Here is a 16,042-nt window from a genome sequence, read left to right on the forward strand (position 1 = left end):
TACAAGCTCCACTGAGGTAATGTCTAGGCCCATATATACGTGCAAATAGGCAAGAATAAGAACACGGTCAGGTATCGGGACACTCTCTCACAAAATGCGATATACATGATATCATCTCGGTCATCCCGGCCCTCTAGCTTGCGCCGGTATCGCCCAAGCCACATCACGCCCTCCCCTGTTCCCCCTCCTGCCTCCCATCTCATCTCTACTCCTTCTTCTCCTCACCCGCCTCCTCCTTCTTCACCTCAGCCTCAGCCTGCTCTTCCTTCTTCACCTCCGGAGCCGCCTCGACCTTCTCGTCCGTCTTCTCCTTGACGGCAGCGTCGGTAGCCGAGGTGTCGACCTTGGCGGGCTCGGTGTCTGCGGATGCGGGCACGGGGGCGGCGTCGGTGGTGGTGGTAGGCGCAGGGGCAGGAGTGTGGGTGGATGGGGCGGTAGCGGCGTCCCTAGGTGGTCAGCTGGCTTCTCGGAATCAGGTCCTTTTCAGCTGAACCTATAATACTTACTCGTTCACCTTCTCTTCCTTTGGCTCCTCGGTCTTCAGAGCCTCCTCCTTCTCCTTCTGCGTCAGCTCTTGTGCATGAAATTGTACACCAAACAGCTCACAGCAACAGGCACAATCTCCGCCTCCTCCTCGTCCTCCGCATCTGACTCGGCAGCTCCACCGCCCGAAGCGGCGTTCTTCTCCTGAGCAGACTCGAAAGCCTCCTTGAACAGGTTGGCGTCTGGACTATCAGCTATGCCCTGGTGACATGCTTCTTGTGTGGGCGAGCTCACTCTCAGCGGTCCCAAATCGGATAGCGAGCGTCTCGGCCGTCGGCTCCCCTTCGGCATAATCGGCACTCGCGTTCCAGACCCACGAACGGTCCGACCCGACGTTCGGCGAGAGCTTCATGTCGGCGGAGACTGAGAGTCAGCTCACACCTCGGTCGCTGCGGTACGAGAAGGGGAACTGACTAAGGTGGTTGGCGCAAACCTTCAACGTCTTGTCCCGACGCATCACCAGCCTGACCTTACCAGTCTGCTTGTGTGCGAGCAGGCGCACATCTCCTGTTCCGCGCTCTTTCCATTCCAGGTCGGTCTTGACGAACCGGAAGAGCTTTGCGCGCCTGAAGGATCAGCGCGGGCCTACCAAAGGATCCCAGCTTCTGCGCCCCGTCCCGCCTTGCTCTTGCTTGCCCGACCCAGATACGTCCCGCTATAATTGTGATGATCGTAAACCCACATCTTGAAGAGAACATCCTCGTCCTCCTCGTGTGTCTTGGCCTCGACCTGCTCGGTCAATTTGAGGACCGGCTCGAATTGGGGGTCGTGGGAGTCTTCCTATCAGGCGTCAGCTTCCACTCCTTGATGTTTTGCCTCCATATGTTCGGCACTTCTCAATCCCCTCGCCTCGTAGTGTGTTCCGGTCTGCATACGCGCTTCGAAACAGTGCAGACGAGACGCAACCCTGTTCGCGCCCATTGAAGCTGAACTTACAGGGTTGACCTGCTCGTTGGTTTCCGCCATATTGATTATTTCTACCAAGATCAGCTATCGTTCCATGAGTCAAAGGTCTGGGCGTCGACAGCTGTGCCTCGAGACCTACTCTGAGATATATAGGTATAGGGAAGGTGTGGTATAAGAAGTCTGAGAGTGATCGTCGCGGTGAGGTCCTCTGAGCGCGTGCACGAGGAATGTTGGACTGGGTGAGTGTGGCGGCTCCAGTGTGGCACTCTTGGGATATAAACCATTTAACTATATTCGGGTGGCAAATTCAGGGCCGGAGCTCGGACTTGCATCTCCTCCTCTCTTCCTTCCATCCTCGGACTTGCTATTCCACTCTCCGTTCATCAACAGCAAAGCCTCCACCCACCATGTCCAGCGTCAGCGACGAAGCGCAGCGAGAGGCACTCCAGGCCGACCTGGCCTACCTCGACGTATTGCCCCGGGACGGAGAGGGGTCCGTCGGGGACACGGATGCAGCTTTAAACAGCTTGTTTGCGGCGGAAGACCTGCAGCAGTTTGCGGTCAGTGTAGGCGAAGGGGAGGATGGAGACGGGGATAAGCAGGGGCAAGGCGAGGGCGAAGGGCAAGACCTGGAGATTGATCCGGTTCTGACGATAGCGGAGGCGGCTGCTCAGGCCGATGCTCAGCTTCGGGCGGAGGACGAAGCGATGGCGGAAGCGGGAGTCGAAGACACCTCTGCCGCAGCTGCGGCCGCGGTCGGGGTCGAGCCCGAAGCGGAGCCCGAATCGACCGAGCCCCCGCCCAAACGGAGAGCGACCAGCCGAATCAACATGCTGGCGCGAGGCGCAGCGTGCGACTACTGCAAGCGCCGCAAGCTCAAGTGTTCGGCGGAACATCCGAGCTGTGCGGTGTGTAAGCGGCAAGACAGGCCGTGTGTCTATCTTCAGAAACCGCAAAAGTCGCGGGTCAAGGTATTGGAGGATAGGCTGGCGGAGCTGGAGAAGAAGCTCGGGAGCAGCGCTGCGGAGGGTGGGGAGACGGCGCCGGCATCCCCTCAGCCTCATGTCCAGGCGCAGGCGGGTCCATCAGGATCGACGCACACCCCGAGCTCGTATCCTGGAACGATCTACGCTCTCGACCCGGCCACTGGGAGTACGGGCTCAACCTTCATCTCGCCCCTCGCTCCCCCGCCGGAGGGAGACGAGGGCGATCCCGAGGGCTTCACCTACTCGGACGGACTCGATATCGGCTTTAACCTCGACATGCTCACGGGCAAAGACGAAGAGCCGGACCTCATGACCCTCGCGGACGCGGCGACGCATGACCGAATCGAGGCGGGTGGAAAGTACCCATGGGTCGGGATGGGCGCTGAGCAGATCGCAAGAGAGATCCTGGCTGCTGTGGGCGGAAGCAAAGGTGTTGGCGAGAAGATCGTCTTGTTCCTGTGAGCTTACGCGTTCCTGCGACGCCTTGGCTGGGCAGCAGCTGACATACAGACTCCAAGCGTACATCAGCCCCCGTAACCCGCAAACCAGCCTCGCGATCCTCGACCCATCCACTATCCTCTCCCGCCTCAACCCTCGCTCTTCATCACCCCTCCACCCCGCTCTCATCCTATCCATCATCATCCTCGTCCTCCCTCTCCTTCCCAGTTCCGCCCTTCCCCCTTCTGCCCCTACCGCCATTGCTACAGCCCTCCTCAGTCCCGCACGCACCTACTCCGCCCAAGCCTACTCCACCGGCGACCACCGCCTCCTCGACGTTGTCGCTGCGCAAGCGATCCGCGCGATTGCATTCTTCCAGGAAGGTCGGTTCCTGGATGGATGGGCGGAGACGAGTGGGTCGGCCGCTCTGGCGTGGGCGTGTGGACTGGGCAAGCTGGGAGGGGTGGGACAGAGGTTTCTGGACCCTGAAGAAAGGGGAGAGGGGTGGGAGGAGAGATGCAAGCGGGAAGAAAAGCTCAGGGAGTGGAGGTATAAGGGGGTGGTGGTCCAGCCGCCGAAGGATAGAAAGGAGTATGCGGAGAGGGTCAGGCTGTTGTGAGTTGTGCTCGAGACGGTGTGTCCAAGAAAGGCAGAAGCTGACGCTCTAGTTGGGCGATCTATATGCTCGATCGGGGTGCCGCTGTTGGGTGGGGATGGCCATCATGTGAGCTGGCTCCCAACGACACAGACTGACCGAGCTTATATATCAGCCTTCAACGATGATGAGATTACCACACCCTTCCCACTTGAGTCGTATGATACCGTAAGTCAGCTGTCGGGAGCTCGGACGCAAGAAGCCCATAGCTGACTCCGCAGTCTGAGAGCCTTCGGAACATGTCCACGCTCAAAGACTTCCTCAGCTCCGATGTCCAGTCAGGGCAGGATGACTCGGTGTTCTGCACCCAGCTCAAGGCGTTCACGCTCCTGTACAAGGCAACCAGGTGAGCTCGCCACTGCGTTCAGCCTTGCGCTAGCATAGCTCATAATTCAGGCTGTTCGATAACGACTCGGCCACTCCCGAAGAGACTCGCAATATCTTGTCCATAGCGCAGCAGTACAGCTCGTCCATGACCCCCGTCTCCCGTCAGGGCAGTGGGGAGTGGGGGATCAAGCAGGGGCCTGTCAATGCCAATTGGATGACACTGCACGCGTAAGCTGTCTGACTAAGAGGCGAGTCTAGCTGATCATCATCAGGGTCATGTTGCTCATTCACGGCAAAGAAGCGGTCGACGCGTCTTGCGCCGACGACACTGCGGCTGAAGTTCATGCGCTACAGAGCTGTATAGCGGCGAGTCGGAAGGTCGTGGACTGTGTGGAGCTCGCAAGGGACATGGGGGACTTTGCGTTCGGTACGTTCTCATCCCTCTTCAGCTGATTGGCTCCGCTCATCTCGCATGGCACTAGCTGATACGATATAGAAGGCTACGATCTCACTTGTGCGACAGTATGGTCCATCGTCGGTCGATCGGCCTATAAACTCGAAATGCGACTTAGGGTTGAACATGCCCTGAGAGAAAAGATGGGGATGGGGTCGATGGAGGAGAGTAGGGAGGTGGGTGATAAGTTGTTGGAAGCGCTTAGGGTCATGGTGAGTTTGATTCTGCCGGACGGAGGAAGATCAAGCTGACCATTAGGGGAAGAGGATACCTTATGCGGCAACTTGTGCGCAGATCTTGGAGTGAGTGCTTCTCCGCTAGGTCTAGTATGGAAGAGGGAGAAACAGGGATAGAGATGGTGGTGGATGGGAAGGAAGGGGAAAGAGCTGATGAGGCAGGAATATCAGTTTGGGCGTCGAAGGTAAAGTTGGGGAATGGGTCAGGCCGGATTGGACCCGACCTTGATGGACTAATTGTGGGACAGTAATCAGGGGGGGACACGATATATACATGTGTATGATCAGAGGCTCAACATCTACAGATGAATCGGGAATGTAAGGGAAATTCATGGGGAACGGAGATTGGATATCGATGATCAATGATGGCTGGAGATAGGGTGGACTGAAAAGTTAGCATTGCTTACAGTTACTCACTGGCTGACGTACTCGCTGACACGCTGGACGGGAAGAGTGGCGGGAGCTGCTCAATTGGTGTCATGTTTGACGCTGTCATGGGCAGCGTCAAGCGGCGGGGTCACCGGATCCGCCGTCGGCCGCTTCGGCCTCCTCCCTCGCCTGCTCGTCCTGCTCCTTCCGAGCAAGGAGTGCCGCTCCGAAGGCCGATGTAGGGTCCGTATTCATGTCCAGCGAGATATCGACGGTACTTGTGAATCCATTCGAGGTGTATGTGCCGTTGGGGAAGAGCGAGCCTTGATGCGTGACTGTGCCGTCCTGATCCACTGCATCAGAGTCAGCTAAGAACCCCTGTGTACCAGTACAGACACAGATCGATCTTTCAGCCTCTCAGGTCAGTGCACCATGACTCACCCAATTCGACCTCCATGTGATCCATCACCTCCGCGTGAGGCGGCCCTGAACAGAAGATGTGGTAAAAAATCTCGGACCCATCTGCGAGCTGTCGGTGGGTCGTCCGGCACGTGATGATGCTGTGGTCCGGGGGATCTGGAGTGCAAGCGTGAGGCATAATGGCGTTGATGGTCGTGGAGAGGGGGAGCAAGTGGACAAGACGATCAGTGTATGGTGTATGAGGTGCAGGAGGATGGAACAGGTGAGACAGAGGCAGTCTGGACCCAAGGATTTCGACCTTTATATCTACTGGAGTGGGGTCGTAGACCTCCGCGGCCCCCAATGGACATTGGACAGGACCGGGGGTAGTCTACTGAAGGGATTGTAAATGACAAACGCAATCGCCGTATGTCGAACGTGTATCATCATGACTTTAGTGGCAACTTGGCGGCACTCAGGGGAAATTGAGTGTAGGGATGGATGCGTGAGATGTTCGAATTTAGCTCGAGTCAAAGGAGGAAAGTGCGGGTGGCGATGCTAGCCGCGAAACTCACGATCAGAGTTCAAGGGCTACGGCTGAGTAGCCTCAGCAGGGTGGCAAAAGGTGATCACGGACACGGCGACACCGGTAGACCCCTCTTTATCGTCCGAGCCATTGCCATCTCAGCTTCCGCTGTGAGGAGTACATGCTCCTTTTGATCGCGGAGACGAATAGCAAAAGAGGGAGTCAAGGACTCGAGTTAGCTGAGCAAACGGAGGACTTGACATGTCAGTCGAAGCGGATCGATGTGGCTCAGGACGACAAGGTCACTGCGCGACGAGATATGTCAAGATCTTGAGAGAGCAGGAAGAAAGGGCTGTCTGGATCTGAGCTCGTGGAGAGTGAGAGTTGAATGAGTGGGATTGATGTGGTATAGTTCCTTCATACAGCAAATCTGCTCAGTGATCTCGGCGGATGAGCACGTAAGTCACGTATACGTCGAGGCGCTCAAGACCTCAAGCCGACCTCGAGACGTAAGGGAAATTCAGTGGATAACAATGGTGAGCACTCGTCACTTCTCTTTACTCTCGTGACTCGTCATCTGGGAGCTGGGTATCGGACCCAACACCACCCGAGCTGGAACTGGCACCGCCACCATGTCCAGGCTCTTGCACCGTGGTCCCCAAAAACGCCAAGTACTCCTCTTCAGATGCCTTCTCTGTTTGTCGGCAAGCCAGCCTATGCGCCTCCTTGAATGTGTGGTGTAGGTCCGAGTCCAGAGTAAGCTTGACAGGAATTTTACATTTGGATATCCCCTCCTTATAGTTGCCCTGCGTATCGAGAGACGCCCACAAATTGGTTGCGCCATCGCTATCCGGATCCGCTGCAGCTACGTCAGTGGGCCTTAGCCGTGAGATGTCAGGTGCAGCGCAGTGGACGTAAGCTCACAGTATTCCACATCCACGCGGACCAGCAGTCTGGGCTCAGTGCTCGTGGCTCGGGTGGTGTATTGATGGTACATGATGGAAGGGGTAACCTGGTCGCGGATCGTCTCGTAAGTGAGACCTTTGTCCGGGTGAGCAGGAGCAGGAGTGATGATGGAAGGGGAAGACATTGTCTGGGGCCGCAGGTCGACGGATGGAGCACAAGTGAACGGAATAAGCTGGGCGGAATTCGTGGTAATCAGTAAGTGGCCGCAAATTCAGTATCATCAGGTATGAGAATGAGGAGGAGGAGGCGGAAATATCCATTCACATCCCTGATCCAGGGGTGGGCTGTCAGTCTCCCACGAGCTGAATACGTGCAGGATCTGGGAGTCATGCCTGAAGGGAAGGCAAACGACAGCCACAGTGGCGACATGTCGAACGTGTATCGAGCCTCCAATGGTCATTGTCAGTGGCGGGGATGGTCCTGCAAGGATGGATGCATGCAGTGTTCGAATTTAGCTTGAGTGAAAGGAACAAGTGGCTCATGCGATGCTGGCATGTCCTGGGCCGACTAGTGGGCACCGTCTGGTTTGATGAGACCATCTGGCATCGGGGCTGTATAACAGGCAGGTGGCGAAAGCCAAATAAAATGTGCCCGGGTGAGGAGGATCACCGAGCCCAGCTTGCAGTCTGTGGGGAATGGCCTGGGTATGAGATCGGTTGAAAAATTCAGTGGCAGAGTACAGAGCCGGCACCTGGATCCCAGAATCTGTCACGAGCAGAGATGTGAACAGTGCCCCATGCGCGCGTTAAATGCACAGCACAAATTACTAAGCTCGGTTGACCTCGAGACCCTATGGATGCCTTCAGATTCAGAAGTCGGGACGTACGACAAGGATGTGTCTTTGACAGCCACTGGACTAGATGTTCTGATCCTTGTACTGCAGCTGCTGGATACATGATGTGTGAATAAGGGATCAAGGAGAGGATAAAAGCTCTCAAGAGGGAGGCACATCTGCGCCATTAGCCATGTACAACCCAGTGTGGGCTCCACATGTACAGCCCGCTAGCGTGGTCTCGCTTCGAAGCAACTGCGCGCGCGAGTTATTTCAAAGACATACCTGCAAGTCCTCAGTGGCGGTGAGTCGTGACAGAGCCTTCAGCAGCGGGCGCCTCGAGCTCAGCAGGCTCAGTCGCAACGTCAGACGTCACGTGGATGACCTTTGCGACCAAGACCCCGAGGTGAATCTCCATCATCGCCGCCTGGCCATTGGCGCGCTGGATTTTGGCCACCTCTTCCTGGTCGTTTTGGACACTGATTAGAGCCAGCCTCACACGGGTGCGCAAACTCTCCATCTCAGATATCTACACAGCAGATGAAACGTAGAAATCGGCATTGGAATTGGTGGACGCTTCGAAGGTGAACTCCCCGTCCGGCTCTGATGTCCGATCAGCTACAACTCTTCCACTCCCCTTCACCTCTGTGAAGGCGTGGTCAGACGGCACTCACTGGTGGTCCCAATCTCCATGGTCGAATGCTTCGAGACGGGTGGGTTGCGAGGCCAGTATCGGTATGTATTGCCATGTCCGTCCTGGTAGTCCTCGTAGGCGCTTCCGGCTTCGGTGAGATCTGCGGAACCAGTAGTGCGAGTGAGCTGCAGGGACATCGTATCGTGCGGCTTGGTGAATGATCACGTTCAGGGATATGGATCTGGTGGAGATGAGCGATAATTCGCAGGTGTCTGGTCGGAAGTGGATAAAGTCAGACGGGGCGGTATGGGCGCTGTCAGCGGGCGCTTTATAGCCCTTCATGTATTACTCAGCATTGTCGACCCCTCCCGACTTCACCCGAGTACCTCTAAGGATAGACCCGTAATACGGGATGAACCAGCCCGCTCTGAGACGAGTATCGCGACGTGATTGCAACGTGAACGGCAATCTGACGAAGGGGCCAGCTGATCAATGGAAGGGAGGCCGGCGTGTTTAGAAAACATTGGAGAAAGGAGCAGAGTGAGCTTGACGATGCTGACCGCTTCCACGGGATCGTGCGCAAGCAGGGCGATTCTGCGCCTAGCAGTGAGCATGACAGGACCGAGTCGTTAGTACAATGAAGATCAATTTATCTGGGAGTCATGGGGGACAACCCTTCCAGTCTTCGTCGTGCGACATACATGCACTCGACAGTATACATTGACGGGCAATGACGGGATTGCGCAGCAGAGCGGTAGGTCACCAAACAGGTGAGTGATCGTTTCATGATTGTGAGTGGCACAATTCGAGCCGGATGCCTGATCAGTACTCTGCCTGATCAGTACTCGAGTATGGCCTTATCTGAAGCCTCTACAGCATTATAATCGAGCCTGAGACTATGCCCTCCAGATCGCTTGTTCGTACAGACCCTCAGAAGACTGATCAGATTCAGCGATAAGCCGAGACTTGTTCTTTCCCTGATCCACGATGCCCCGTCTTCCCGTCCGCACTCTACAGCGCCGTGCCCTGCCACCCCAGCTTCTCGCCCAGCAGATCAGGGGTCTCCCGCCACCGCATGAAGATTGGTGATACGATGCGACGATGGCGAGCGAAAACCGAGCTGATGTCAAGGGAGCTAGACCCATCAGCTGTACTTCCGAGCTGCAGGTGCAGAACGACTCACTTCGTACCATATCTCGGTCCCTTATCTTGCATTCACCTCCTCGCCTTCTTACTCCCGGACGCCTGCATCCCGCCAGCCTTATCGTTTACCTCCGCCGCCTCGTCATCGCCGCCTTTGCGCTTTCGCGTCTCGGCCTCCTCCTTGAGCTTCTCTATCTCCGCCTTGGCCTTCTCCAGTTCCGTAATGATCCTCTCTTGTTTCATGACCGCCTGCCCCAGCGCCAGCTCCGCCGCCTCTGCCCTCTGAATGATCGACAGCTTTTCCGCCTCTCGGGCCGTCGCGTCGGCCAATATCTGCGCCGCCTTCGCCTCCCGCTCCTTCGCTAGGTTCCGCTCCCGATCGACCTTGTCGCAGGCGTGCTGAAACCTGTAACCTGCCATTTGTATGTCTGTCACTAGGTCCATGGGTACTTGAGCTACCAGCGTGGGGATTTTTGCCGCCCGCTCCAGCAGGCTCGTAATTGCCTTGAGTGACTCGAGAGTAGGCACCGGCCCAGCGTCTTTCTTTGGCGGCATCTGAGATAGGATGGTGCTGGATGCGTGCGTGATGGAGTGAGCTGATTGTGCGACAGCTGGTGTGAAGATGAGAGAGCGTGAACAAGAGGACTTCTCTTCACGTGGCGCTCGGCATCTTCGGCCCGAGCCGCGGAGAAACCTCGGAGGATACTTGAGGCTATCAGCGCTCCACCCGCAGAGCCAAAAAGTCGCCCTAAAGATGACCGTCCCCACCCTTGTGGACACCAGGCTCGATAGCGCGTATCGCGCCGATCGTGTGAATGCACTTCTATCATCTACAAGCAGAATGAGCAAGTTCAAGGAGGAGTTCCCGGCGGTCCCGCTCGACTCGCCCCTTGGGTCCGTCAAGGAGGATGTCATGGACAAGGACAAGCCGGATCCGATCGAGCTTGTTCCGCTGGATCCGGAGGCGGCTGTGGTGGAGGAGCACCCGAGGTTGTCTACGCCGAGGATCGTAGCGCTGGCGGCGGGGATGATGATGACGTTCTTTGTTGGCGTGAGTGGTAGACTGGGCGATAGTGCACGATCTGGAGGAACGGGGATCCCTTCTTGTGACTGACCGGGCGAAGGCCGATTGGCGGGTCCAAGCGAGCAGTAGCTGACTCAACTGATAGTCCGCTTCCACTGCTTCGGTGATCTTGCTCATCCCAAGCATGGCGCGAGACCTGAGGGAAACGGAACTTCAGACCCAGTGGATCTCATCTGCCTACACCCTCGCATTCGCATGGTACGTCCTCCTGCATCCAGCCACAGCCCTGCTGATGGTCTAGCGGTCTGCTATTCGCAGGTAGGCTAGCAGATATCTTCGGACGGAGAAGACTGTACATGTTCGGCGTGACAATCTACACTATATTTTCCATCATCACTGGATCTGTCAAGGTGGGCATAGGCTTTGACCGCAGCTGACGATAGAATCGGATAGCGATGTGCGTCACGCGAGCGATCTCAGGACTAGGGATGTCAATAGCCCTTCCTGCTGGCTTTGGGATCGTCGGTACCAACATCAAGCATGAACCAGCGCGGACCATCGTCTTTGCTACATTTGGTGAGTCTCTAAGTCGGCCGGAACTGAGTTTAGGCCTCGGCAACCCTATCGGAGCGGCATCAGGCAGTCTACTCGGAGGCGGTATGGCCAGCATAGGTGCTGGAGCTTGGCAGTATCTCTTCTACCTCCTCGCTGGGATCGTCACCCTCCTCGGCGTCGCATCATACTTTATCATCCCGCCAGATAGGCCCAATCCGACTGCGGACCGCCGTATCGACTGGCTCGGAGGGGCCTTGGTCACCGCCGGAGTCTTCCTCTTCACATTCAGTCTGACCGAGTCTGGACATGCGGTAAATAGCTGGAGAACACCTTGTGAGTGCTGAGACCGTCTGGCGCTGATGTAGACGTACCCGCCTTGCTTGCCACTTCGATTGTTCTCCTCGTGCTGTTCGTGCTGTGGTCCAGGTATCTCGAAAACCACACCGACCGGCCGCCGGTCATGAAGATGTCTCTCTTCTCTCGGCGACATGGGCTCGTCAGCATCATCTGTATTACCAGTACCTGCCAATCTACCGCGGTGTCTTCCTGGGTATATACCACGACCATCTTCTACCAGAAGTACAAGGGACAATCGCCATTCCAGAACTCGATATCCATTCTTACGACCACAATTATGGGCGTTGTCGCAGCTGTAAGTCTTACGATTGGCCATAGCTGATCATAGCTCGGTGTAATGCTTCTTGCGCCCAGAGTGCACGCCAGGATCTTATTGCCGTCCACAGCGGTGCTCACTGCGTATGTCCGGAACCGAGCTCAGCTGATGATAGCTCGACCATGATTGCTTATGCAAACTGGCCAGAAGGTCTGACTTTCTGGGCGTTGGAGTTTCCCTCTCAGATTCTGACTCCGTGGGGGATCGACTTGTGAGCTTGATTTCTGCCAAACTGATCTGCGAATTCAGGCTGACTAGGACAGTACCTTCGGCCTGGGCAACATCATGATGTCCAACCTGATCAATCAGTAAGTCCACCCTGAGACATAGCTAATGATTCAGAAACGAGCAATCAGTAGGCGGTGCTCTCTTTCAGACCTCGGCGCAGGTCGGCCTCGCGCTCGGTATCTGCCTCGCCTCGCTCATTAACTCGCAAGTCGAGGAACAAACGGGAAATGTATTGAAAGGTTGTCGTGCAGGATTCTGGTTCGGATCAGCTATGGGTATCTCAGGTACGTATATCGCTGGGAGTGAGCTGATGAGCAGTGGTTATAATAGGGGCTATAGGGTTTAGGAAGGTCAAGCTGGCCAAGGATGTGGGGAAGTTGCCATGACCCGTGACGGGTGTAGTAGTTGAATCAATGTTTAGGATCTATGTATCAATAACAGGCGGTCTCGCTTTACCCCGGCTTCTGATCACCCATACTGCCCGGTCAGCTATGTAGCTGTCAGGTCCTACGATGCGCCCTGCGTCTACCCCTTGTCAGAGGGAGACAGCATGATGTCGCCACCCAGCGCCCAGCGCCCAGCCAAAGCGGGATTCGCCGCCGATAACGTAACCCGAATCGGCAGCCGATGCGTGTGCGCCTTTGCAGTTCTACAGAGTGAACATTCCGATCTCTACCTCTGTCACCTCTTGATTATCCTATCATTCTACCCGCCCCTCTGCTGCAGCCAGCAGACTCATCTGATCCGCCACCTCGTCAAAGTATAGCAACCGAAATGGCGTTCGCCCAAAACCTCTCCAGATTGATAGGTTAGTGATCGATACTTTCGGGCGGCGCTGGATTCGGCATCGCTTTACGCTCGATGTTACGCCATGATGGACGTGGACGAGCGGTGGGCTTGGCCGGAACGCTGGCAGCAGCATAAGACGACGACTTGAGGGGAGCACCGCACTGGGACAGCAGCCAGATCGACGGAGAGGCGGACAGCGATGATTTGAACTCTGTGAATCTTCAGACTCACATGCTGATCCCCCAGTTCCCGTCGCTCTCGGCGCCACCCTTGTCCAGTCTTCGCTGTACGATGTACCAGGAGGGTACCGAGCTGTTCTCTTCGACCGTTTCTCAGGTGTAAAGCCCAATGTGAGCTGTTCGCCGTCGACGGTACGGGATGTAGCTGACCTTTCAGGCGTCCGGAGAAGGCACACACTTCCTCATCCCCTTCATCCAGCGCGCGATCCTGTATGATGTCCGCATCAAGCCTAGAGTAAGCTGACTCCTTTTTCATCTGTACCATTGAAGGCGAAGCTGATCTGGCAGAATATCTCCACTACGACCGGATCGAAGGGTGAGCTTCTGCTTTCCCGATGATTTTGGGGAATCAAGCTGATACCGCAGACATGCAGATGGTCTCTTTGACACTTCGTGTTATGTCACGGCCGGACACGAGCCAGCTTTCCAAGATCTACCAGAACCTTGGACAGGATTACGACGAGCGTGTATTGCCGTCGATCGGGAATGAAGTGTTGAAGGCGACGGTCGCGCAGTTTGATGGTGAGCTCGAAGGCTTGTATAGCTGCGAAGCCAAAGCTGACTATCAGCCTCTGAACTCATCACCAACCGAGAGATCGTCTCGGCTCGGATCAGGGACGATCTCCTCACCCGCGCCAAGGAGTTCAACATTCTCCTCGAGGACGTCTCGATCACACACATGACATTCGGAAAGGAATTTACCACCGCCGTCGAGCAAAAGCAAATCGCACAGCAGGATGCCGAACGGGCCAAGTTCGTCGTTGAGAAGGCGGAGCAGGAGCGGCAGGCGGCTGTGATCAGGGCAGAGGGAGAGGCCGAGGCTGCCAATACCATCTCGGCGGCGATCAATAAGGCTGGGGACGCGTTTGTGCAGTTCAGGAAGATCGAGGCTAGCAGGGAGATTGGTAAGTCTCACAGCCAGGCGCGCAGGGGGATAAAGCTGATATCCCAGCGAACACGCTCAGTCAGAGCAGGAACGTTTCGTATATCCCGAGCTCCAGCGGGAACATGCTCATTCAGGTACCGCCTCAGCAGGGATAGGTGTAGTAGTTATGATGAAGTATGCAAACCTGGACAACTCCGTACATAGTAGCCAGCATCATGGTATTGAGCACGGGCCCGTGCAAGCCCACGAGGAGAGGTGGTCGCGGCGGACTAAGCCGTAACTAAATCTCGGAGCTCGGTTGCTCCACCGCATTCCTTGCAGCGTTACACCTCAACTCCCCTTTAGCGAATGAGCTATCTGTTTCACATCACACGGTTCAGATGTAACGTCCACCGTCACGCTGACGCACCGCCACCATCGGCGGAACGCGATAGCAGGCTAGCGCGCCTCATTAATGCGATGACGATCCGCTGCCGCCTTCTTAGCCAGGCGGGATGTCTCACCGTCATACAAACTCGGGGGAAAACGGCGAATATGGTGTCCCGCCTCCTCTTCTTATCCGACTGGACAGCGGCGAAGTTATAAGCGGATCCACCCTTTCGATTCTGCTCTTCTTCTTCGACCTTGTGTTCACTGATCCTTCACACGGTGCCGTTCCAGACCCCCAAGCAAAGCCTTCACTCCCCTCTTCCACCCTTCTCTACTACACCGCCCTTTTATCACTCAACCCACAATGAGCTGTGCGCCGACCCCTGGATCCTCTAGACCGCATAAGCGGCAGCGAAGGTATGTCCTCTGCTCTTATGGACGCAAGATCGAGGCAGAAGTTGGCTGATGCATTTAGTACGAATGCGGGCCCGACCCCATGGCCAGAACCTATCATGACTGATCGTCGGTCGGAATCGGCGGAGGATACGAGCAGGTATACTCCAGTATACGGGCAGTAGTGAGTTATACGCCGTCCTAGTGCGCGCAGTAGGAGAGGGATTACAGCTAACTATACCAGTCTCCCTGACATCGCTCACGCAGAGCGGGCACCCACGCCGCTCTCCAGTCCCACACGGCCTGGAAGTAATCCCTACAACGAGCCCGATACTCGCCGCGCTTCTACTCCCACTTCTGCCAGCTCTCCTACTTCTGCGAGCTCCTCCCGTTCGACCTTCTCCGCCTCGCAGCTTGACCAGATCGCCGAAGAGTACCTGACGCCCGGCTCTGCGCTCGCAGGCATGCTATTACGCGTCGACGAAAATGGGTATGATCCAGCACCTCCTTATTACAGAGTCAAGTGGGTTTCTCTGAACATCTCTTTGGTTGAACGAGGTGAGCTGACAGCCACACAGCCCCAACCCGGAGCTACCCGCGGTCATTAACCACGACAATTATGCAGGGTTTGCTGGGCCCTCGATCGGCATCGACCCCCGCTTATTTCGCCCTCCGCAGTACAGTCACCCCGCCGACCACACGGACCACTCTCATCCATTGGCGCCATCCGAGCGCCCACCTGATCTTGGTTTCGAGTGAGTATCGCTTTTCGTGCTGAAGTATGTTCACGTGCTAACGAGATCAGTCCCGCCCACCGGATCTTCCTCGCCAACATGCTGCAAGCGCAGCTCGCTCAGATGGACGCGATGCGCAGACACAACCGCCTCGCTGCCAACTCGGCCGGACCGCCACCGCCAATCGTCCAGGACCGCGCGTCGGTTCTTCCAATGTACGCCTCCCTGCCGGTGCACCTCCCACCCGTTCCGGACCACGTTATCGTCCCCGAGCTCAATGCTGTGTCGGAGCGGTCCCGCGGGAGCGTCCCCGTCCTCGATGCAGTCTGGGGCAGGTCCTGCATGACGGAAGATCTGGAGATGCCCGAGCGGCGGACTGTCTATGACTCGGACGGATTCATCCTGGACGCTCAGAGTTGCGACTTTCGTACGACCCGGCACAGGGAGTACGATTTCCGTGAGTGTTTTATGCTGGCTGATCTTGCGAGCTGAGTAGCTCATCATGTAGGCTTTCAATTAGGTGCCAAACGAGCTCGAGCTAAAGGTCCGAACCCAGCGCACATCCGGCCATTCCCCTGAGCTCGAGATGGATATAGGGGGACGCGCGGGGCAGGGGTCTCGCGAGGAGATGCTCAGTGACGACTAATACGTATAATAACCTCATACATAATGTAACCTGTCTTGTATACTACGTCAGCTGTTCGCGCCTGCTGTATGCTCGAGACGGGCGGACAGCGCGGCTTCTTATAGCTCTTCATACTCACCATGCATTGATCGGCGATATCGGCGAATGGACAT

General features: G+C 56.4%; 6 protein-coding genes across 6 annotated transcripts; 4 read left to right on the plus strand and 2 right to left on the minus strand.

Moving 5' to 3' along the window:
• Positions 1 to 205: 205 nt before the first annotated feature.
• MKK02DRAFT_39853 (RanBP1 domain-containing protein) lies at positions 206 to 1,509 on the minus strand (the record flags this gene model as incomplete). Its single annotated transcript, XM_053090807.1, has 7 exons — positions 206 to 446; positions 507 to 562; positions 607 to 725; positions 778 to 906; positions 958 to 1,109; positions 1,133 to 1,323; positions 1,480 to 1,509. The coding sequence occupies 7 exons, from the start codon at positions 1,507 to 1,509 to the stop codon at positions 206 to 208; spliced, it is 918 nt and encodes a 305-aa protein (XP_052949319.1).
• A 347-nt stretch (positions 1,510 to 1,856) lies between these two features.
• Positions 1,857 to 4,774, plus strand: MKK02DRAFT_39854 (uncharacterized protein; the record flags this gene model as incomplete). Its single annotated transcript, XM_053090808.1, has 10 exons — positions 1,857 to 2,893; positions 2,946 to 3,488; positions 3,542 to 3,597; positions 3,644 to 3,696; positions 3,750 to 3,874; positions 3,925 to 4,083; positions 4,128 to 4,282; positions 4,352 to 4,521; positions 4,568 to 4,611; positions 4,708 to 4,774. 10 exons carry the CDS (start codon positions 1,857 to 1,859, stop codon positions 4,772 to 4,774), a joined length of 2,409 nt encoding a protein of 802 aa, XP_052949320.1.
• Positions 4,775 to 9,222: 4,448 nt separating this feature from the next.
• On the minus strand, positions 9,223 to 9,798 carry MKK02DRAFT_29583 (uncharacterized protein; the record flags this gene model as incomplete). Its single annotated transcript, XM_053087859.1, has 2 exons — positions 9,223 to 9,346; positions 9,431 to 9,798. 2 exons carry the CDS (start codon positions 9,796 to 9,798, stop codon positions 9,223 to 9,225), a joined length of 492 nt encoding a protein of 163 aa, XP_052949321.1.
• Positions 9,799 to 10,195: 397 nt separating this feature from the next.
• On the plus strand, positions 10,196 to 12,220 carry MKK02DRAFT_39859 (major facilitator superfamily domain-containing protein; the record flags this gene model as incomplete). The annotated part of the gene is made up of 11 exons (XM_053090809.1): positions 10,196 to 10,405; positions 10,524 to 10,636; positions 10,680 to 10,788; positions 10,822 to 10,954; positions 10,988 to 11,266; positions 11,299 to 11,585; positions 11,619 to 11,689; positions 11,722 to 11,817; positions 11,870 to 11,914; positions 11,949 to 12,118; positions 12,153 to 12,220. 11 exons carry the CDS (start codon positions 10,196 to 10,198, stop codon positions 12,218 to 12,220), a joined length of 1,581 nt encoding a protein of 526 aa, XP_052949322.1.
• A 388-nt stretch (positions 12,221 to 12,608) lies between these two features.
• Positions 12,609 to 13,903, plus strand: MKK02DRAFT_39860 (band 7 family-domain-containing protein; the record flags this gene model as incomplete). The annotated part of the gene is made up of 7 exons (XM_053090810.1): positions 12,609 to 12,642; positions 12,870 to 12,973; positions 13,020 to 13,097; positions 13,151 to 13,178; positions 13,229 to 13,384; positions 13,432 to 13,767; positions 13,815 to 13,903. 7 exons carry the CDS (start codon positions 12,609 to 12,611, stop codon positions 13,901 to 13,903), a joined length of 825 nt encoding a protein of 274 aa, XP_052949323.1.
• A 578-nt stretch (positions 13,904 to 14,481) lies between these two features.
• On the plus strand, positions 14,482 to 15,823 carry MKK02DRAFT_39861 (uncharacterized protein; the record flags this gene model as incomplete). The annotated part of the gene is made up of 6 exons (XM_053090811.1): positions 14,482 to 14,534; positions 14,593 to 14,694; positions 14,755 to 15,033; positions 15,089 to 15,265; positions 15,316 to 15,701; positions 15,753 to 15,823. The coding sequence occupies 6 exons, from the start codon at positions 14,482 to 14,484 to the stop codon at positions 15,821 to 15,823; spliced, it is 1,068 nt and encodes a 355-aa protein (XP_052949324.1).
• Between the last annotated feature and the right edge of the window lie 219 nt (positions 15,824 to 16,042).

This window comes from Dioszegia hungarica (assembly GCF_025882075.1).
Source record: "Dioszegia hungarica strain PDD-24b-2 chromosome Unknown MKK02contig_2, whole genome shotgun sequence".
Lineage (NCBI taxonomy): Eukaryota > Fungi > Basidiomycota > Tremellomycetes > Tremellales > Bulleribasidiaceae > Dioszegia > Dioszegia hungarica.